The sequence below is a fragment of the Panulirus ornatus genome, chromosome 19 (genome assembly GCF_036320965.1).
Source record: "Panulirus ornatus isolate Po-2019 chromosome 19, ASM3632096v1, whole genome shotgun sequence".
NCBI classification, from domain to species: Eukaryota; Metazoa; Arthropoda; class Malacostraca; order Decapoda; family Palinuridae; genus Panulirus; species Panulirus ornatus.
The window spans coordinates 17,199,872-17,224,190 of NC_092242.1; the positions used below are offsets into that span (position 1 = coordinate 17,199,872).

The window sequence follows — 24,319 nt, forward strand, 5'->3', positions numbered from 1 at the left end:
TATGTATACATCCCTCTTTTCACACTAGATATTCCTAAATACCAGCTTTTTCATCACAACTCCACAAGCTCTTCACCATTTCCATTCATAACGCTGAACACCCCATGCGCCCTAATCATACCCTCAGCTGCAACATTACTTACCCTGGCATTTAAATCACCCATCACTAATATCCGATCTCGTGCATCAAAACCACTGACACACACTCAGCTGCTCCCAAAACATTTGACTCTCATGATCTTTCTTTTCATGGGCAGGTGGATAAGCAGCAGTGATCACCAGTCTCTCGCCATCCACTTCCAATTTTACCTAAATCAATCTAAGAGTTCCCTTCCTTACACGCTTATCACACACTGCCACAACTCCTGCTTCAGGATTAATTGTACTCTTCCTATAGCTCTTGTCTTTTCACCAGCCCCTGAATTTACTCCTAGGACGTTTCCAAACCATTCTTCCCCTTTGTCCTTGAGCTTTGTTTCACTCAGAGCCAGAACATCCAGGTTTCTTTCTTCAAATAAACTACCTATCTCTGGACTCCAACTGCTTGAGGCTACGCCAGGAGAGAAAAGTCTCTTTTGGCGAGGCTGAAATATCATTTGAAACAAGATAAAGGAGGTAGTCTCGTCAAAGAACTCTCTTAAAAGGAGCCCCATTCTCCCTGCTACTGAATGTAGGACAGCCTTGGGTAGCAAGGACGTATGAAAGAGAGATCCTATGTAACATAAGGACTCCTCCTTAGAAAGGGGCCCTGAGGTAATTTACATATATATATATATATATATATATATATATATATATATATATATATATATATATACACGAGAGACTCACCTGTAGGAGCGTCTGAAGGGCAAGGAGTGGCATGGGGCACAAGAGGCGCAGGTACAGGAGCACACGGAGGTGAGGTCGGAGAAGGAAGTCCCCTCCTGTGGACACTGGCCAGACAAGATGGACCCGTTGGCCGTAATCACGTCCCCTTCTAGACGTACCGCCCCTGCCGCCGCCTGAAAGATAGGTCAGAGGTCACTCATCGTCTGGGTGCAGGTCACGTATTGCCCCTCTTTCTTACCAAGGTCCATCACACCCCAGATTAATGGTCAGGTTTCACTAATTTTACAAGTCTCAACTTGGGTCATTGGTTAAGAAGAGGTCACAAGTGGACCAAGGCCAGGTCACAGGTCTTGCTTAACTATGGTTATGACCTGATGGTGTTACAAGCCCTTGTCAGCGTATACAGACTGACACTCGCTCCGGTCATCTACCATGTCCATGATTCATCATTACCCATCCCTCAGCCTGGTCACTGACTGCACACAGGGCATGTTAACGATAATACCTCGACCTGGCCACACGTCAAATCGAAGCAGGTCCCTGGTCTCTCCATAGTCTAAGATACAGGTCTCATCCAAGTCCGTCAGATGCCATGCCTGACTATAGTCAAGCGTTCACTCCTGTGGCAGTTCACAGGCCATCCTTGACTGTTAGTTTTAGATATCTAACAGCTCACAAATGCAGGATAATCTTCAGCAAACCAAAGGTCACGACTAGTTCAAGTTACAATCAGCAGTTCAATAGGTCACAAACTGATTTTCAGCTCAAGTCTTGCGGGACAATCCCATCATCACGTTATGGATACACCACCACATCCCAGGTCACTGGTCACACTTCAGTCGTGTCATTCCTTCAGTCTCGGGGAAAGTATCACAGGTTTCATACAGGTCACACTGCCTACGACCTCTTCCTTCTGACCATCCTCGTGTCTTGTTTCATTTCCTGAATTTTGACCTTAAGAGACCTGACCTCCCTAAGCAAAACCTGTCATTTGAGGAAGGTGTAGAACAAGTCGCCAGCCCGACCTTCAGCTGGTCACAGGTCACGCCTTATGGAAGTCAGGTCACTGAAGTAGGGTTTCTGAAGGTCACTATTCAGTAGCTGACAAGAGAGATCGGGTCAAACGGAAAGGAAAGGGCCTAGTAAAATACTATATCCTCTTAATATATACGTAACACGAAATTCAATTATTTTTAGTTTATAAGACAGCAAATGGTACAAAAATACGATAAGATGCGGAGGATAACCCTATAGGCATTCTATGGTTATTCGAGATGGAAAGTCGTGTTGGCCAAGTTGATATTCAAGCTAGGCTTTCCTGGAAAACATGCCTTGATGGTGCTCATCCTGGAAGCCTGGAACTTGCACCCTACACGCCAGCCATACACAGGAGAAAACCTTAAGAAGCACCTTCCCTTATTCCTCCCGTAGATGAAGGAGAGTTGAGAAAATTGCTTCACTAGGAGGGAGAAAGAGGCCCATTTCTTCCCTAATAATTCATTGTCCGTCTTCCTCGTTCTCGCTTTCCTTCTCTCTCGGGTGCACTTTCTACCCAGAGCGAATAATCAAGGAACACTTGTTTCTGCTACTCTCTCTCTCTCTCTCTCTCTCTCTCTCTCTCTCTCTCTCTCTCTCTCTCTCTCTCTCTCATTAAATAGGTTACGAACATTCTGATGCGTTATGACAAATATATTCTATCAAATACTGTTGATTCCTTGTGAGATTTATTCTTATACAAAGAAACGTATCATATTTGGCCAGGGAATTTAGGAAACCGTTAGGAACAGACGAGTTAAATGGCCTATAAACAATCGTATGCTGTCATTTGCCAGGGTATATCATGAATTTATGTAACTGCTGTTTTCTACAAGTGAGTGAGTATGGATCACTTTCTCAATGATGCGACAAGTTCTTTTGATTCTCGGTTCACATTCATCTCGGCTCTCTGTAAAGGTGGTCATAGAAACGAGCATACTCGTTGAAGTAAATATTACTGAGTTTTAGCTAAAAGCATTGGTATGAACATTTGTCAATCAACCTTTCCTCCTCTTTTCTGACCTGATCCGTCTGAGGCTACCTAATTAACTCTTGGACTGATGAAGCTGTTCTTTTCGGCAATTTGTCCTTCACCTAGCCTCCTCCTAGCTTAGTTACATGTGTGTGGTCATAATTCGTTTTCTTTACACTTATTTTTTATTTGGATTCGAACCTAGCTTCGCTCATTTTCCACTAACTCTGTTTTTGGTAACTGCACATCTAATCTAATCTTATCCCTAAACATACCACCATATATATATATATATATATATATATATATATATATATATATATATATATATTTATATTTATATTTATATATTTATTATACTTTGTCGCTGTCTCCCGCGTTTGCGAGGTAGCGCAAGGAAACAGACGAAAGAAATGGCCCACCCCCCCCCCATACACATGTATATACATACGTCCACACACGCAAATATACATACCTACACAGCTTTCCATGGTTTACCCCAGACGCTTCACATGCCTTGATTCAATCAACTGACAGCACGTCAACCCCGGTATACCACATCGCTCCAATTCACTCTATTCCTTGCCCTCCTTTCACCCTCCTGCATGTTCAGGCCCCGATCACACAAAATCTTTTTCACTCCATCTTTCCACCTCCAATTTGGTCTCCCTCTTCTCCTCGTTCCCTCCACCTCCGACACATATATCCTCTTGGTCAATCTTTCCTCACTCATTCTCTCCATGTGCCCAAACCACTTCAAAACACTCTCTTCTGCTCTCTCAACTACGCTCTTTTTATTTCCACACATCTCTCTTACCCTTACGTTACTCACTCGATCAAACCACCTCACACCACACATTGTCCTCAAACATCTCATTTCCAGCACATCCATCCTCCTGCGCACAACTCTATCCATAGCCCACGCCTCGCAACCATACAACATTGTTGGAACCACTATTCCTTCAAACATACCCATTTTTGCTTTCCGAGATAATGTTCTCGACTTCCACACATTCTTCAAGGCCCCCAGAATTTTCGCCCCCTCCCCCACCCTATGATCCACTTCCGCTTCCATGGTTCCATCCGCTGCCAGATCCACTCCCAGATATCTAAAACACTTCACTTCCTCCAGTTTTTCTCCATTCAAACTCACCTCCCAATTGACTTGACCCTCAACCCTACTGTACCTAATAACCTTGCTCTTATTCACATTTAACTTTCTTCTTCCACACACTTTACCAAACTCAGTCACCAGCTTCTGCAGTTTCTCACATGAATCAGCCACCAGCGCTGTATCATCAGCGAACAACAACTGACTCACTTCCCAAGCTCTCTCATCCCCAACAGACTTCATACTTGCCCCTCTTTCCAAAACTCTTGTATTTACCTCCCTAACAACCCCATCCATAAACAAATTAAACAACCATGGAGACATCACACACCCCTGCCGCAAACCTACATTCACCGAGAACCAATCACTCTCCTCTCTTCCTACACGTACACATGCCTTACATCCTCGATAAAAACTTTTCACTGCTTCTAACAACTTTCCTCCCACACCATATATTCTTAATACCTTCCACAGAGCATCTCTATCAACTCTATCATATGCCTTCTCCAGATCCATACATGCTACATACAAATCCATTTGCTTTTCTAAGTATTTCTCACATACATTCTTCAAAGCAAACACCTGATCCACACATCCTCTACCACTTCTGAAACCATATATTTTTTTTTTTTTTTTTTTTTTATACTTTGTCGCTGTCTCCCGCGTTTGCGAGGTATACCTCCATCTACTGAGACTATGTCGTATCTTATCTCTTTCCCCCGCAAGATCCTCAGAGTCCTCTCCCAAGACATATGGTCCAAATGGCATATCTCCTTGTCTCTTTAGGGAACGTGTCTTTGAGCCAGCTCCAGCCTCTTTTTTTTTCTCCTTCTCTTCTCTCTAAAAACCCAAGGTTTGGAGAAAGTCTTTGCCTATTAGATTTCTTTTTATTTTGGCTTCCCTTGTTTTATCTCTTCCCTAATGCATAATCCTTGGTCTTTAATGGACCAACTTCCCCCACTTTTATGCTTTCAACAGTGGTGATGTGCTTCAGTGTCCTGTCGGATTGCCTACGTTCATATTTTTCTCTCCAGAAACGATCTTCCTTCTTCAGCCTCTAACCCTATCAACTCTTACGCTGACGTCTCCACTCGACATTGCTTAGCTCGGCTTCTTTCCTCTCCTCGCTCCAGTACTCACTCGTTTTCTCATTACTGAACCTATTTCCTCTCTCCATTTTGACTTTAGCAGCATCTGCGAGGGAGTAACAAGTAACCTGATTAAAACTGAGTGTAAAAATTCAGTTTCAGTCGATAGCTTTCTGTAAGTCACTTGCCTCCTCGTAGTGAGTCTCAAATCATTTCAGTTCACGTCCGCATTAACATGACTATGTTCAGAATAACCACATTATTTTCATCAAGGAAACCTTACTTGAACACTGCAATATTTGTATCACTTTAGCTAGGGATAATGTGTAGAACAACTTTCTTCTGAACAGCTATTCCAACATCAGCAAGAATACCATTCACTTCAGGATAAAGTAGTGCCTGTATATCGAGGAGGGTTTCTACTACTTTCTGCCTCAACTGTCCCGCAAGCACCTCTTTCACCATCCTATCCAGTCTACGAGGATGTTGCCTCCCTCCCTCTCTCAAGGTCTCTGGGGCCGAATGACTCGGGGCCCCCCCGAGGCAAGCCTGTCTCCGGGACTTAGAGCAAGTGAGATGACGCAGGTGTTCACCCCACTGGCATCGCGAGGGAAATCTTGTTTCGATTCTGTTCACCGAAACCATCTATAAAACGAGAGTGTGAAGAAAAAGAGGAATATATGGGATTAAATCGCGGAAACTAATCTTCGACAGCAGTGCAGACAAGAACATAACACAAGAAGTCGATTGTTCCTGTGGGACTGGTTATTGGATGAGAACCTTTGCAAAGAAGATTAATTGTAATTGTTGAGAATTCTAGAAAATCATGACCACCGCTGGACAGGAAGAAAATACGAGTTAAAGGAAAGAGTTCGTGTGGAAAAATGGGATGATTTTGGAGGATCTGAGAGCCGTGGGTTATGGGATCCCCCTCTTGTATCCCTCATGATGTATAATATTTCACAGTGACTTTACCTAACCTCTCCACCCTTCTAATTTTTCTTGATCTACTCTTCCCCTCATTTACATTACCTCATCTTTCTCCTCATTTCTCCCTCAACTTACTTCGTTCTGCCTTGCTTTCACCTCTCTATTCATCCTTCAATTCTCTCAATATTCGTCACTATTACTTACATTCACCGCCTTTTATCTTCACTCACAGCACTTGCGTCTTTCCTCACTATCCCTTTGTCCTCCCTCACTATCCCTTTTCCTCCCTCACTGTTCCTTGTCTTCCCTTACTGTCCCTTGTCCTCCCTTACTGTCCCTTGTCTTCCTTTACTCTCCCTCGTATTCCCTTACTCTCACTTTTCTTCCCTTACTCTCCCTTGTCTTCCTTGGTTTCACCTCTGCGCCGCATCGCTTCCGCGGCTGGTCCTTGTATTTCCCTCGCCGTTTCCTGTCTGGTGTTTTTGCTCCTTGACTCTCCTCGCTGCCCTTTATCCTGTCTTACCATTCCTCTCCTGCTCTCTCCACCCCCTTTATCCTTCCCTCGTCCTCCCTAGCCTTATTCCACCCTCCCTTGCCTCCCATCATCCTCACCCCTCCTCCCTGACCCTCCATATTTTTTCCTCTCCCTTGCTCACCCACCTTTAAACATCCCTTTGCCCGTTTACTTGTCTTGAGAAGTCATATCTGTCAACGAGGATCACCCGTTTCATTGTCTTTATATGACAGTAATTTCTATTAGCCAGAACCACCCGTTTCGCTGGCTTTGGGCGACTGTCCTAAGTTACCGATGATCGTACATTCAATTGTCGTGGGGGGGACAGCGATTCTTATTAGGATTACAACGAGAACCTGTCCTCTAAGCAGCTTCATTTTGTTTCATCGAGTATGTAAAATCTACAGACGCAAAGCATCTCTTTAAGACATTATCGCTCTTATTCAACGTGATTTTAACTTTTCTTCTGTGTCTGGTATTCTCTTGGTTATGTCATAAAGTATAATAAGTGATGAGGGATTTGCGAATTCAAAGTGATACCAAGTTTTTTTTTGTTTATAAGGCTTTTGAAATCGATTGCCAGTGATGTTTGCAGATGTTTGAAGCGGATAGAGATGTTTAGACTTGTCTTAACCCGGCTGTTAGTGGTGTCTACAGATCATATCCTCAGTGTCCGATGCTGATGATGCCCCGATATCAAACCTTGATCACTAGATTTCGATATCTATAGACGAAGGCCCATTGCGTCGGACACTAGTGATGTTTTGAGGTCAGGTGTTTAACAATGGATGTTGGTAATGTTCACAGATCAAGCCACGAACATCAGATACTAGTGATGTTTACAGTTGAAATCATAACGTTGGATTTTAATGATGTTTATTGGCAGTATGATGTCTATATAATGTTTTTTTTTTTTCTGTCAGCAGTTGAGCCAGAGGGAGAGGTGGATGGGTGGAGTGGTACTTTATTATTTACTATCCTTTTTTCCACCAAAGTTCAGTTCAAGTCGGTATATAACCTCGTCATGGATCATTAGGCCTCATGTTGTATGTCCGTCTTACCAGTGATTTATTTGGAGGCTCAAATATATCTCTGTTCATCGCAGCGAGTACATCTGTAACATTATGTTCAGAATCATACGATACCATTTAAGCGGAGCATTTGATAATATCACCACTTGATGTTTTAAATCGTCAAAGACAAATCCATAAAATGCCATCCGGGAACCCTCCAAAAATATCATCGGTCTGAAGAGAAAAAAAGGAAAAAAAAGATTTCGAGTTCTCAAAACTTTATATTAAACTCTCTTTCGTTTCTTGCGTCACCGCCGCTGGCGAACTCATTTCTCTCCACAGAAGATTATTTCCGAATTCGCTGATGCAACCGGAGGCGTTATCTTGGCTTATTCGCGTCTCTCTTAGAGGTAAGTAATGGATTAGGCGTCGTCCATGGAACCTGTTGTTCTTATAGCTCTGGGGGTCTGTATTAAGTCCATATGAAGGAAACTGGTGGTGGTGGTGAAGGACACTTTTGGTGATGAAGGAAACTGGTGGTGGTCTTCGACTTCAAATACCTCGTTCAGGATAAAGAGTTGAAGAACTCTAGGCTATGCAGGGTGTCCTATGTCCCGTCTCTGGGTCTAGTGCTGGTTATGGTCGGTAATAAGACCTCTCTCACGGCGGTGACTTGTTACGGTGAGTTACTGTTGAAGGTTATGTCCACGAAGGATGCCTGCCGCTGTTGCTATCCACACACTGGATGGCCCTCGTACTCATGATGATATTGGTTCTCTCTCTCTCTCTCTCTCTCTCTCTCTCTCTCTCTCTCTCTCTCTCTCTCTCTCTCTCTCAGGCACCGATCTAACTCACCATCCCCACATTGCCAAACTCCTCCCTCGGAATCAAAAGGGCGAATTTAGCGGCCTCGGATATGAAATGCTGGAGAATGGCAAGTTTTAGCATAGCAGAATAATATTTTCTGTTCCAGTACTTTTGGCTTTGGTATATCTTCGAGGTTCGAATCTGGGACTTTCATGCAGTGCTTTCTCGATATTTGAACACTGTACAGTGGAGATATTTGGACACTGTAAACTTCAGTATTCAGATTTGTGACAGATGAGGTAAATATGTGAATGGGAGACACACCTAATGTGGTAAACTTGTGCCTGTGTTACGCCTCATTACATCTGGCATCATCATCCTCTCTCTCATGTTCGTAGTTGGGCCTCAACGTGAGTGTAACACGATCAGCATCCTGCACGCACGTGCATGCCATCTTTAAGAACATCTTGAAGTGGCAAGATACCAAATATATCGAGAGAATCGTAGGTCAGGATATCGCTCCTGAGTAATAAGGGCCAAATACAATGGACACCATTACACTGCAGCTCATGACGCACTTGCAGTTGTCGAAAGTGTAATTTGGACGCAAGTTCTTTTGAATACGAGTAGCCTGTAATCACATTCTCTATGCAGTGCGCTGCAATATTCTCACTTTCATATCTGGGCAATGCACCAGTCTTTGTTCACTACGCCACAGTGTTTTGGACAAATGTGTCTCAGTATCTGGGCAATGCGCCACAGTCTTTGTTCACTACACCGCAGTATTTGGGACGATGTGCCACAGTCTTTGGGCAATGCACCAGTTTTTGAACGATTTGCGACAGTATTTGGGCAAAGTGTTAGCTCTTGGACGATGTGCCACGGTATCTAGGCAATGCGCCACAGTCTTTGTTCACCACACCGCAATATTTGGGACGATGTGCCACAGTCTTTGGGCAATGCACCAGTTTTTGAACGATTTGCGACAGTATTTGAGCAAAGTATTAGCTCTTGGACGATGTGCCACGGTATCTAGGCAATGCACCACAGGCTTTGTTCACTACACCACAGTATTTGGGATGATGTGCCACAGTATTTGGGACGACGTGCCACAGTATTTGGGCAATGCGCCACAGTCTTTGTCCACCACACCAAAGTATTTGGGGCGACGTGCCACAGTATTTGGGCAATGTGCCACAGTCTTTGTCCACCACACCACAGTATTTGGGACGATGTGCCACAGTATTTGGGCAATGTGCCACAGTCTTTGTTCACCACACCACAGTATCTGGGACGACATACCCCAGTATTTGGGCAATGCGCCACAGTCTTTGTCCACCACACCAAAGTATTTGGGACGACGTGCCATAGTATTTGGGCAATGCGCCACAGACTTTGTTCACCACACCACAGTATTTGGGACGATGTGTTATAGTATTTAGGCAATGCATTACAGTCCTTGGACTCCGTACCACAATGCTGGAACAGTGTAACAAAGTGTTCGAAACGTGTACCACAGTGTATGGACAGTACATCACAGTACTTCGATGTGACACCACACTATTCGGACACTGGATATTTGGTTACTGTAAAACCCAATATATCTTGATATTGCACCGCCATATTCGTACACTGCATCACAAATTTGGACACCGCGGGATATCTGAGCACCGCCCGACATGGTGATGGTGAAGGCGGACTCCTAAATATGCAAGACATTACTGGATGATGAGCAATTCCAAGCTGTATTAGTGCAGATTTACTAGAACTTCTCCACGTCTTGATTCCACTCACACTCGAAGGACGTTCCTAAAGTCAAGATATCCTCCCTTTACGCACCATTTCGTCTGTGAATCTTCCTGCCTTAGACACATTTTTATCGCTGTGTGTTTCATTTCCATTCTTAGCTTATTTTTCAGTCCTTCCCTTCGTTATCACCACACAATCGCTTCCCCCCTTTGCACCTTAACTCATTTGTTTACCTTACACCGTCGGCTGTTGCACTCTCCTCCATTCCTTTTTCTGTTCCTTGCTCACCAAATACCACCTAACTGCCTCGTCCAAACGACATGTAATCAGCCTTTATTCTCTGTTATGTCTGCCATCGCCAAGTGATCAGTAAGGCTTGTACGGTGGAATGGCCAAATTGCTGATTATTTGCTACTTCATCGATCGCCCGGCTGATGAGGTGACTGTGTGGAGGGAGAGGCTTGAAGGAAGGGAGGGGAAGGGAGGGTCGCAGACACTGGAGAAGGGAAGAGGAGAGTGAAAACTAAGTGAATGAAATGAACGGATAAGAAGAGGAACGGGAGAGAGGGAAGTAAAGAAAGTTTAAGGAAGATTGAGTGGTTGATAAGAGAGTGAGAGTGGGAGGCAGAAAGGGGAAATGGCTTTTGGGGGGAGGGGAGGCCTCGACCAGCAAGCCTTGGTCATCAACCCCCGAGACCTTCCCTTATGTTGACAACTCACAACAACAGTCTTTAGATCTCCTCACATACGTATGAATAGGAAAATCGAGACGTTTAATTCATAAAGCAAAAACCATAAACATCTTTCCAAACTATATTGTGACTCTTCTGAATTACAGTATATTCAGAACAGTAATATGGCAATATTACACTTTTTTTTCCAAGAACTTAATTTAAGGACAGAGATCAGGGATTCTTTTGTCGTGTGACATCTGCCAACGGAGTTGTCGGCCTCCATAGAGACAGGGACCGGAGGAGGGAACACTGTAGATTTCTGTCGATTCAGAATTTCTCTCCCTCCAGCGAGACTGTGTGATAGTGTAGTGGTGAGATAATGTGAGGGTGATGTATTGGGAGGGGAGAGAGAGAGAGAGAGCAAGACAGTGAATTAATGGAGGGGTGTGGTTGTGGTAGGAGGCGAGGGTGATATGATAAGATAGAATGACATGAAATAGTGAGAGGGTGCGCGGTGGTGGGAGGTAAGAATTTGGTGGATCAGCTAATAATGAAAGCGATACAGGAAGTGGTAGGACGGTAGGATATTGAAATGGTGCTTGTGGGGTGGGGAGGAGATGAGAGAGAGAGAGAGAGAGGCAGGGTGTGTCTTGGGTCGGCCGGAGTATACAACTGAATACAATTGAATTCAAACATTAACTGACCATTGGGTTTCTAAAGAGGCTGTCTGAGAGCGTCATCAACTGCTGCAGGAGTAGGAAGACTTGCATTATCTCTCGAGGAGGGAGACCTACCAACTTGTCTTATGGCTAAGGGACGAATAATCTTCGTCGTGTACTTGGAGCGAAATGTTTAACAAGTCTGCTTAAAAGAATTTCTGGTATCACCTTCACTATTACTCTGATTGGTGAAGCGTTCCGTTTGTTAACTCTTCTTTCGGGTGATAACAAGATGATGAGCAGGTGGTAATAGGGTGATGAACACGTGGTAATTGGGTGATAAGCAAGTGTTAATAGGGGTGATAGACAGGTGATAATATGATACAGAGGGGATAACAGGATGATTGAGCAGGTGATAACAGGATGATTGAGCTGGTGATATCAGGATGATTGAGCAGGTGATAACAGGATGATTGAGCAGGTGATATCAGGATGATTGAGCTGGTGATATCAGGATGATTGAGCAGGTGATAACAGGATGATTGAGCTAGTGATAACAGGATGATTGAGCTGGTGATACCAGGAAGATAAGGGGGTGATAACTGAACGATATAGTATATGATAGCCGGGTGATTACCACGTGATAATAGGATAAGCAATTGATATACAGGATTATGAGCAGGCGATACTAGGATGATAAGCAAGTGCTAGAAATAGGATGATGAAAAGGTGATGATAATAGGAAGACGAGCAGTTCATCCATGTGATTGTGAACAAGTGTGATGAGCGGATGATAATGGGATAAGCAGTATGGAGTGTAATATGAGGACTCGTAGGGTAATAAAGAGGATGAATTAAGAAGAATAACAGTGAAATGAAGAAATAAACAACAGAGATTATACGAATGACGTAGGATGATGATGAGGCGGGGCTCTCTCTCTCTCTCTCTCTCTCTCCTCGGTGGTTCCGCCTCTCTTCCCGGCTTTTTTACTACTACTACTACTACTACTACTACTACTCTCCCTACACCATTCTCCCCCACCTTCCCCTAGCCTTATACCGTTAATAATTTATCGCTTAGTCCATCAGTCAACAATTTCATCCACTCGTACTCTCTCTTAATCACTCCGATAATCAATCCCCATGCCTGTGGCTCTCTCTCTCTCTCTCTCTCTCTCTCTCTCTCTCTCTCCACTTCTTTCTTTTCCGTTTCTCCTCCCATTCCACCAAGTCCCCTCTCTCTCTCTCTCTCTCTCTCTCTCTCTCTCTCTCTCTCTCTCTCTCTCTCTCTCTCTCCCATAAGTCGTACCTGGAGGGCCTCTGCCTCGTCTCGTCTCTCGTCCTCGGTGTTCATGGTGACGAAGCGCAGGACGAACAGGTTGAGGGAGGCGGCGACAATGGCCATGCCGAAGAGGATGAAGATGAGGGCGAAGGCCACGTACTCTGGCTTCTCGTCCAGGGCGTGCTCCTTCTGCAGAGCCACCATGTCCCCGAACCCTGAGGAGAGAAGTGGTCGTTAGTGTGGTGTGTGGTGGTGAGAACGCATGATGACGGCTGTAGTAATGAGGGCGATGGTGATGGTGATAGTTAAGTGGTGGATATGATGGTGGCGATGACGAATGGTGGTGGTGGTGATGACGTATGGTGACAGTTGTGGCAGTTAGGGCGGTGGTGATGGTGTTGGTGATAGTTAAGTGGTGGATATAATGGTGGTGATGACGTATGGTGGTAGTTTTGGTGGTTCTATTGTTGGTGGTGATGGTTGTGGTGGAGCAGGGGGTATAGTGGTGGTGATAGGGATGGTAGATATGTCGGTGGTGGTGGAAGAAATCGAGGTGTTGTTGGAGATGGCTTTAGTGTTGTCGTGTGCCGAAGTTGGGGTAATGAGGGTGTTAAACGTGTGTGTGTGTGTGTGTGTGTGTGTGTGTAGGGAGCAGTGCTGGCAGTGAGAATTGTGTTGCTTAATAACAACACACTGCGTTACGAAAACGTTGGAGTACTCAGAGGGGATTGATCACAGGAGAGAGAGAGAGAGAGAGAGAGAGAGAGAGAGAGAGAGAGAGAGAGAGAGAGAGAGGGGGAGAAAGAGAGGAGAGAGAGAGAGAGAGAGAGAGAGAGAGAGAGAGAGAGAGAGAGAGAGAGAGAGAGAGAGAGAGAGAGAGGGGGGGGGGAGAAAGAGAGGAGAGAGAGAGAGAGAGAGAGAGAGAGAGAGAGAGAGAGAGAGAGAGAGAGGGGGGGGGGAAGAGAGGAGAGAGAGAGAGAGAGAGAGAGAGAGAGAGAGAGAGAGAGAGAGAGAGAGAGGGGGGGAGAGAAGAGAGGGGACAGAAAGAGAGAGGAGAGAGAGAGAGAGAGAGAGAGAGAGAGAGAGAGAGAGAGAGAGAGAGAGAGAGAGAGAGATCCTTGAGATACTAAAAGTCAGGAAAAGAAAATGGTTCCAGTTCATGACCAAGCAAGGATAAAAAAAATGAAAAAAAAAAACCCTCCACCATTCTTAAGACTTATTCTTGGCTCCACAACATCATGGACCAAGATGCCACACTCTCCTTTCCGGGAAGATTATATTATTTTTTTTCTTCCCATTATTTCTATGAAAAGGTTATGGATAAGGTGATGGAGGAGAGATGTGGGCAAAAGGTTGGGATATGGTCGAAATAGTAGGGGGGGAGGGGAGGGGGTGCCAAGAGGGGAGACGAGGGAGGGAGGGAGGGAGGGAGGGAGGGAGGGAGGGGGTGATACAGCGGTGGTTAGGGGTGGAGGGAGGAGGAGAGTCAGACAGATAGAGCCACCTACTCATGTTTCTGAGCCAGTGGGTCTTTAGAAACTTTATATCAGGGAAATGAAGGAATTCTGCACCTCGTCCGGACCGGAAGGGAGGAGGAGGAGGAGGAGGAGGAGGAGTGAGAGGAAGAAGAGGAGGAGGATACACGATAACCCTGAGAGGTCCTGGAGTGCTAGGGCGTCCCTCAATATCCATACCTATGATGGTGCAGTGGACGAAGGTTTCCACGAAAGGAACCGAGAGTGACCCAGATAAACGAACGGACGAAATGGAAACGTGTGTCCAAAAGTCACCTTTGGCGAGGCTGCCTCACCGTCAGTCGACGACACAGAGTCTCTACAGAGGAGAAGCCAGCGGCACTTTGGAGATGGGGGGGAAATCATCGGTCGTCTCCATTCTTCTAATGGAAGATTATACTCATATTTACGTAGCCTGTAAGATAATGGTGCAGTTTTTACAAGGTTGGGAGACCATCTTCCCACATTCTGTCCATTATTCCTCTTTTACTTCCAGCTTCTCTGAAGGTCTGTTACCTTACGAACCCCGACAGTATCGTATTATCTGTCTTATATTCCTCAAAATTCATAAGCTTTTGGTAGTACAGTTCATCCGACAAAATCCTTTTCACCCTCGCTTCTTTTGTTTGATTACTCACCCCCACCTTTTTGACCCAGCAGATGAGAGTATATCCTTTTTTCTCTCTCCCTCACTGTTAGGTTTGGCTGTAGGAGGAAGACCCCCTCTTTTGGAGGACCATTAAGCTGGAACAGTTCATTAACATGTGAATGGAAGGGGACCCCTGCTGGGATGGTCTGCGCTGGCAAGAGCACATGTGTGACACATGCGTATAATTATTGTCTGATCTTCAGCGACAGTTCTGTAAGATTGGGTAATCCGGACTGAATTAGATTGGTCAGTGGAGATTCTTTTTTTTTATTCTATACTATACAGACCAAGGACTCCTCTTATGGGGCTCCTGCGGACTGGAGAGAGAGAGAGAGAGAGAGAGAGAGAGAGAGAGAGAGAGAGAGAGAGAGAGAGAGAGAGAGAGAGAGAGCTCCAGGAGGAGTGATAGAAATAATGGACTCCTTTAGAGCGAGAACTCTCTAGACGAACCTTTATAATTTCACCCTATGGAAGCACACGGGATGAAACCACGCCTTCACATTTTCTATACCCTACTCTTGTGTTTCATTCCTTGTCCCTTTCTTTCCGGGGTATTCTTTTGTGACAGACAACACCTGGCCGCCACCAAGTTGTCTGGCCCGAATATTTTGGGCCTTTTTTTTCTTTTTTCTTTATCATTCGAGGTTCTAGACAGCCATGTTGGCCAGCCTTAACACATCCTCAGCCAGAACTTCTTGACGTTGTTTGGTGAGCCAAACCTCCTGTAGCAGCAGCAGCTGCCCCACGCACACCAAAGGCGTTCTCGCATCGAGGTTTTTGAAGCTCGATTTGCTCCACCTTGATTGGAAGTCCTGAAATAGTCAAGACTCGAGTAGTGTGCCTTTTTTTTTTTTTTTCCTTCTTTTACCCTGGTGGGCAATCTTAGATTCTGCAATTTCAGCTTTTTTTTTTTGTTTGTTTCTTTTATTTTAGCGCGTTGGTGCTTCCTGGATATATTGGTGTTTGCTGGAGGGTCTTTCTTCCCCAATATCTCATACGTCTTATGGATACTTGGCACAGGATTTCTTTTCTTATATTTTTCTCGCCTCCATTTCAGTCATATCCCAGGACATGATCAGGTCTCTGCCTCACCTTTGTACCACTCCACCTTTGGACTTTTATTTCATTTCCATTTCGTTGGCTATTGAATCTGAGGCGGTAGTCAGCATTTGCCATCATGTGGGCAAAGCGAAGAAAAATTCTTTGAAGTCCTGAAGATATTTACATATCGATGTCTTGATATTCTATTCTCATTTTCTGTTGAATATAATCAATGATAACGGCTGAGGAAGTTCAAGGGCACCAAGGGATCCAATTACTATTTTCTCATTTCGGTATGATAATATCTGTGCTCACTGCTGCTCACCGGGTGAGCCGAGTTTCCATCATCTTGGCCGAGCTGTCTCTCAACCTTAAGAGTCGCTGTGATCAATGATTGGGTCACCAGGTTTATAGTCTGAGTTATTCATAACTCAATTACACCACTAATGACTTGGCAACTTCCCTGTAGACTGTGGGTGTGGTTAGAAGAAGAAAATAAACTTGCCTCAAGGAGGAATGGTGAGGTAGGTATTTTGACGATGGTGAGAATGGTGAGGAAATTAAGGCTTTCTAGGGACTTTACGAAGTTATGATCGAGATGAGAGCACGAACGTGGTGATGAGCTGTGAATGGTGAGAAGAGTGACCTGAGAGTGACGGGCCTGCTTCTCGTAAGGATAGTGATGGCTTGTGTGCCTTGAGGAGGATGAGTTAATGATGATAATGATGACTTTTTGACTGTAATAGGAAGGTGAGGTTGACAGTGATTTGGTGAATATGATGATGATTTCTAATGATAATTACAGCTTTATCCTGGTCATCCTTTCGCAGTCCATAGCAAGGGTTACAACATTCACTGTTGGATCATCTATATTACTGAATATGTATATTACTATGAACGGTACCGTAAATTTAACCTTGACTTATCAGAGATATGATGGTGACTTAAATGATAACTATGATGACGACTTAGCAAAGAAAGTGACAATTATAGTGATGACTGTAGTAACTTTGATTTAGCAAGTGTAGTTATGATTATATATCTGATCATACCTTACTGTGATGATGTTCGTGTGACAGGAATGGTAGCAACAAACGCAATCTTACAATTTAGTCTCAAAAATCCAGACTCGCAGACAGAATTCATTGTTCATCGTCAGGTGAAAAAAAAAGAATGCTCAAAGTTGGACGACATGGGCTTGCACGCACACACCCATGAAGGTTCTTTGAAGTTCGTAGAGCTCTCATGTGTGTGTGGTATGCGTCGTGCAATCTGAACACTTATTGAACTATAGATAGATATCATATTGTGCCCCCAATTCCCAGCTTTTTGAGACTCCCTGTAGTGATGGCTTACCTCTACCGATGACGTTCCTGTAGCTGTTGCAACATACCTATGGTGGTGAGGGTGATGACGCAGTAGTAGACGGAGTCGAAGTAAGACCAGCTCTCGTAGCGGGAGAAGACGGCGGCGCCGGAGGTGATGGTGATGGTGGAGAGCGTCGTCACCACCAGGATCAGGTCGATCTCCGTGGCGTCCGTGTTCCGGCACTGGAGGAGGAAAACTGCGGGTTAGCTATGGCGACATGGAGGAACGGATGCTGCTGTTGATAGTGAAGGCAGAGGGTGACGACAAAGGATTATGATGTTAGGGAGGAGGCTGCCAAGATGATGATGGGAATTGTAGGAGTGAGAGAGATGATTGGGGGGTGGATAGGGGGAAAGTACGCATCTCACCAGGTACGCAACAGGGCAATGGTGTTAAAGGATTACATTTCGAGCCTTTTGCTACCACGGATGCTCTTAGTGTTAGCGGCACTGTAAAGCTGACTCGGAGCTATCATGTCGTAGAGCAAGGTGTCCTGTTATCAAACAGTTCTATGGCTACCTTGGCACCGGTGACCTAGCATCGGACTGACCTAAGGTCAGAGCGGAAAGTGTCAGGATGTCTTTGTAAGAGGTTGAATTGGTGCCCCAAAATAATTTGAGACTAACCATCTGCTAGAATTACTACAATGTCATCCAAGTGCATTGATGAGGATGTATTCAGCAAGCTGTTCGTATCGTACATAACATCAGAACTAGAAGATGCGTCTCAATCTTGGTCACCACACCTTAAGCAAATAGGTTAAGGTTGCCAAACGTCTGGTGGTGTGTGAAGCTTGGCTCTAGATTCAGATGTAACTGGCAGAGAATAATGATTTTCTACCACTGAACTCTCTGCACGGAACCCAGTGTTGGTGCCCAGGATGAACATACAACGTGAATATCTAGTGCGAGGAGTGGATTAGACTCGTAACTTTTTATAAGTTGGCTCTCAGCTAATATTTGGTTCTCATTCCTACCACACGAGGGAGACTGCCAGTCCACAGACATGCATTACCTACGACATTGTTTCTGCGACCTTGTGTGTTGTCAGAGCTAAAGAAGTTTATGGTCGCGTATGTATCTGGCCACCGCAAGGGTGTTAGGTAACTGACTGCTTCACTGGGGGAAGGGAAACGGTTTTGTTACACCCGCTGATAATTAGGTCTTCACGCATGTCTCTTCCCACGGACAAGCTTCGAAGCTGCACTTCCTTAGATTCAGACCATTGACACCTTACTTGACCAACTGGTACATTTTGGTTATCCATCCGACAACTCTGTATTCTTAAGTCGTAATGATACAAGAATATGTGCCTTCAGATAATTTCTTCTCCCAGTTGTCGACCTCTGACTTACTTCAGAACTCTGACCTTTTCAGCAGGGTGGAACACGCGAGTCTAAGTGTCGCTCTTGGAGGATCCTTTCTCGACTGATTAAAAATCTGCCTCTTTTCCAGCAACGTGGATGGAAAAGGTCGGTGAGGTAACAGACTCCTTTCTGCCTCGCCTGCCTCCCAGGAGCGAACCAGGGAATGGTTGTATCTTTCTTAATTAAACGTGAGGGAACTGTAGGCCCTTCTGGCTCATCATGTCTCTTTAAACTAGTCTTAATACTATCGGCTTATCTCCACACTGTGACAACTTTCGGAGACGTTGACCTTTTCAAGTGGGTGGCCTTCCTTCAACTAGGAAAAAAAAAAAAAACTGCCTGGCCACTACTGGGTAAACTTTATGAGAGAGGGATACAGTCTCCCTCTGATGCGTCCTCACCAACCTGGGGGTTCTGACCGACTTCCTGGGGAAAGGAATAAAATAGTCGACGGGCCATATTCCTCGGAGTGATGAAAGAGTCGACGCAGTCCCCAGATGGGAAAAAGAGAAGGTAATATCCAGTTCTTTGTTGAGCAAACAAAAAGAGCTGGTGAGGCGACCCCACTGACAACCTTCACCGATGTTGGAAATTAACAAGAACTTGATGATACGTTTGCTTCCTGGATAGAACGCTCGGTATATTTGAGAAAACAAACTTAGCAGCAACTGCACGCTCCCTCTGAACCCTGCCCATGGTAATAACACGCAGCGGCACGACCGCTCGAACAGAGAAGATACAAATCCACAACTAAGTTGTTTAAAAAACTTGGACCGATTTTTTTTCCGACAAGCCTAGCATTGACATAGTCCTTCCCAACCTGACTGGCTCTCATGGGATCCCATGAGACTTTCTGGTGGTGGATTACTGAAAAAATAAATTCGCTTTAAAAAACAAGTACCAACAATGGGCTGCATTTTTCAAATATTGGGGAGGAGGTTGAGCAGCCAACTGATTGGTTCCTTTCCACCTTAACGCCCCTTGGTTCAGGTAAATGATTGCACTAGGAAAAACAATCCACTTGGAAGCACGCCTTGGTTCAGCCCATCCCTAAGAAAGGAGACCGCTCTTGCCCCTCCAACTATCTCTCCACTTCTCTCACTTCTTCTACCTCAGAAGTCTTTGAAGCTCTCCTAAATTCCCAGTTTCTCAAACACTTGGATGAAGTGCACAGGAAGGACAGAATGCAAAAGACTTGATGGTCCACAACAAGTTATCTGCTGGAGGACCTCCTTTTTGGTCACTGGTATGGTTTTCACGGTGCTGGATCTACTGCTGTTGATCTCTCCCGCGTCAAGGATTTTGGTGAAACTTTTGTCGTAGTCCTCGACATCTTCAAAGCAGTTAACAGGGTGTGGCATAAGTCTTTGCCTTCTAAACTCCCTTCCATTGGTTTCACTACATTTCTCTGTTCTCTAACGCATATTTCCTCTCAGGTCGTTCCACGGCAGTTGTCATCGAAGGAGCGATTTTCCCACTTGTCTTATCAGTTGTGGTGTTCATCAGGGTTCTGTCCTATCACCTACCCTCTTTCTCCTCTCCTATACTTCTAATCCTTTTCATTATCATACTGATGATTCCGCTTTACATACTTCAACTCATTCGTCCTCTCCTCCTTCCTTTACTACTCGTTCTCTTCATCGTACTGATCATATTTCCCCTGTCACTTCGGACCTGTATAGCATTTAGGATTGGGGAAGCAGTAACCTTGTAAAAATTGATAGTGATAGAATGTAATTCCACCCTATACCTCTTTCTAAGAATCCTTTGTTTAATTTCAAAACACCACAATTCAACCATGTGTCAATATAAACATGTTGGAAATAAGTGTATCCTCCACTCCATCTTGGAAACACCACATAATCAATGTCACACAATCTGCTTCCCGGAAGCTGGGGGAGTTGTATTGGTCCCGTAATTATTTTTCTTGCGAGCAGCTGGCTCACATCTACAGGGATTTTGTTCGCCGAGTATGGAATACCACCTATATTTTTAACCAGAATGGAATCAAAACCAGTGGAATCAATAGTATTCCGTCTCATTGATTCTCTTGGCATCAACCTTCTTAACCCTCCCTTTCTACGCTGCGATGTTACCGCTTTCTCTCTGTTCTATAGACATCATTTTGGCTGTTGTTCTCGTGAACCATCTGTATGAGTCTCCACCCCTAAGGTTGGGACCCGTTGCACTCGTTTTCAGTTGCTTCCCAGAACTTGTGTGTGGAAACTCGCCACTCGAGGGTAGGCTGTTACGATACATCCTCCTTCACTCGAACAACTAAGCTGGGGAATTCTTCACCTTCTTTTGTTTTTCCCTCTACATATAACTTTTCTTTCTATGAGAGTCAGGTCTAGAAACTCTTACAGAACCATTATCAATTCTCTCTTTATAACAAATTCTCTCACCCGAGATGGCCTTGATTGGAGCATGTTATTTGCCCGTGCTATGACGGTCACTATAAAAAAAAAATATAGCAACCTATTTCCAGCAGAGAAATAGACTCTGGTCGAGTGAATGAAAACCTATCATCGCGGTGTAATATAGTTTCCCTTATTGTCTTATCACTAACAGTCAACCAATATAAACCCATTTGTTCACCTTGGTCGAGGACTATCTTTTACCGCCATTTCCTTCATCAGATCTCATTTCCTTGAGAGACTTTGTGAAAGCGGCTCGTCACTTACAAGATGAAACGTTTGCCTCCTGTAAAGCTGTGGATCTGCTGAGGGATGATTCACTCCCTAAACAAGTTTCGTTGAAGCTTGAAGGATGCGCCTACTCGAGGCTCTGTAAATGATGAGGGCTGCAGATCGACCTCTTCATCAGTCGGTACCGTGATGACAGTGGTTTCCTCATTTTCCTGTGGTTAAGGAAGATTCATAGGCATCCCTGGTAGCCTGGCACTCCTGAAGAGGTAGAAGAGAAACTGGGGCATAATCTAATGGGATATTTCCACCACACACTGGTAGAGTTCCTGTGAGGATACACAGATTCCACTAGACTGCCTTTGTTGCCGTGTAAGTGGTTAGTTCTGGTAAAGGACACCAGTGCCTGCGTTCCTGTCCACTACAAGAATCTGAGACAACTGCGTTTGTCTTTAGCATAGCCTGAGGGGCTTCTGTTAAGGTATGCCACGATGTAACACAGGAAGGGCAGAACACAAGACACCTGATGGTCCACGACGAGGTTATCTGCTGCAGAACACTGGTCGTGTCCTTAGGTCCTAGTCTTTGGAGTAAAGACAGTACAGTAAAGCAGAAGGCACCTCCTTACACACGACTCTTCCCTGGAACAAGGCGAGCAGAGAAGGAACGCCATGTAATATGGAGAGAATATACCGCCATGGAAATTCTATAGAGAAGTGTGAACTGGACAAGTTCCATAACCTTACCGTAGCGGGGTTAGGGACGGTCGATGCCTGGGGTCCTTATGTGGGTCACTCTGACGATAATACACCATCGTCCTGACGTTGATGGATCATCATTCTCCCGCTCACCATTCCCTTCCTACCTGGGCTTCGTTTCCTTCTGGCATTTGTTTCCTTCCTTATTTGTCTTAGCTATCACTTTCTTCTCTCCCTTCTTGGCCTTTTATCACTCTTTCCCTGGTCTTTGTTTTACTATTCTCTCCTTTTTCCTTTTCATCCCTCCTTAGCCCCCCCCCCCCTCTCTCTCTCTCTCTCTCTCTCTCTAAAACCCTGACGACAGAAGAGAAAGGAGCGCGAAAGTCAAAGTCCCAACACGTTTCAGCAAGCGCCTTTCCCATGAGTCTCTATCCCAGCGTCATATGACCGCTGTGACTGACGTCCTGGTAAAACGGGTACTATTCCTTACCCTCCCAAAGTCTGGGTCAAGGAACTTCAAGCATAACATTATCCATTTCACTGGAATATGCGTGTCCTCACCTCTTGCTTTCAAACCCTATCAAGTACGTATAGGGGTAGTTAACTAATCGAATTAAAGATCCCGTTGTACATTGAAGACCTACCTGAAACCACAGTTGAATAGCTCCTTTGCTCACTTTTCATCCCCATCATATCGAGGTCATACGTGTCGAGAAGGGGGCCAAGTGAGGATATTCCCTCTGTTCTTAACAGTACCTCGCTAACGCGGGATAAGGCTAATATGTATGGAAACGTGTCGATGGATACCTCCATATATTCTAAAGTTCCAGGAGGGTTATCTTAAATCATTTCTTAGATATACTCGTGAAGAAAACGGTTTTTGATCACTTGCGACGTAAGATATTGGTCTTGCGTTACTACTTGCATTCATTATTGCCCTGGGAATAAAACGACAGATTCCACTCCTAATAATAGTATAAAATTTAGGATGACTGCAACGATAGATATCATTCCCGTCATGATCATTAGATTAAGAAAATAAAGAATAATGAAGGAGTGAATTCATCAGAAAAATTTAAGATTGGGGGAAGTGGAGACTTGCCTCATCAAAACTCGGGTTGCAAGTATATGGCCACAGTCACGCCGGAGACCACGTTGTTCGTTTGGTCCAGCCCAGAACATCTGTACGTATACTTGCTGAGCTGCCCCCACCTCAATTAAAACTTGTGCCTACCAGCAAAATCCAACTGACCTGCCTGCCTGCTTGATTGGTTTGCCTACTTTCCTGCCAGCCTGCCTGCCTGCCATGTCCTAGACCAACGTGGAAAATTCTCCCCAGTTGGCAAGCTTGAGGTTTAATTGGACTGCTAACTTATCTGAGAATTTGTGGGCACTTGTTTGTATCGAAAATCTCAGACTTAATCAACGAGACGTTGGGAGTTCATTACGGATATCCCTAAGTGGGATAAACTATGCACTTGGACAGACCACCTACATGATGCAACACTGTGCTTTATGAAAAAAGATATATATATATATATATATATATATATATATATATATATATATATATATATATATATATATACACATATATACACGTTATACGTATACCCTGTCTTCGTTATTTTTTCAATTCAGAAACAAAATGTTCCCCCTCAAGAGATGACATCTAAGACGTTATTCTTTAGATGGTGATTGTGTTCAGAAATCTCTCAATATGTTCGCTCTAAAGATATTTTCTTTCTACTACAAACTCATCTTAGAAAACGTCGGCTATTCATATGTCTGTTTACTCATACATCAACAGTATTATACGTTTCTCTTCTGTATCGGGAAAGGTAAGAAACCACTTCGTATTCAGATCTATTTCAGAACCAAACTATTTTGTGGTCCTAAACTAGAAAATGATTCATCTTACTCTTCAGTTAGTTATCCCTCAGTGTTCTGACCCTTGGTCAGAATCGTACAGCAGATGTTGTTCATGATGCTAGACCTTCAGGAGTCGAGGTGTGAAAGTTGTATTTTTCTCTAATTAGTTGTGTTGTTAAGTCCTTGGTAAATTACACGCATTCACAAATTTCTTAATTACTAGCATGCTTTAGTTTCTTGGCGCTGTCTTGTACTATATTAAGATGGTATTAAAGGTATTAAGGGGATTCATTCTTATTTTAATTTGGAAATGAAATTGCATTTGCTGCCATTGCCCCTAACACACACACACACACACACACATATATATATATATATATATATATATATATATATATATATATATAATGGAAATTTTCCACTCTGGCTACTTCACTTAAAACACTCGAAATCTAATTCTAACTTCGGAAGAGCAATGGTTTAATGTAGTTTTGTGTCTA

General features: G+C 44.3%; 1 protein-coding gene across 2 annotated transcripts in view; it reads right to left on the minus strand.

Annotated features, from left to right (window-relative positions):
• LOC139755421 (two pore potassium channel protein sup-9-like) overlaps window positions 1–24,319 on the minus strand; it is an 872,258-nt gene that overhangs the window by 6,278 nt on the left and 841,661 nt on the right. For both annotated transcript variants that reach the window (XM_071673713.1, XM_071673714.1), the window contains exons 5-7: window positions 17,264–17,420; window positions 12,694–12,881; window positions 832–1,004 (exon numbers count right to left, since the gene is read on the minus strand). In XM_071673713.1, the coding sequence (XP_071529814.1) occupies window positions 832–1,004; window positions 12,694–12,881; window positions 17,264–17,420 (518 nt within the window). The remainder of the gene's footprint in view (window positions 1–831; window positions 1,005–12,693; window positions 12,882–17,263; window positions 17,421–24,319) is intronic.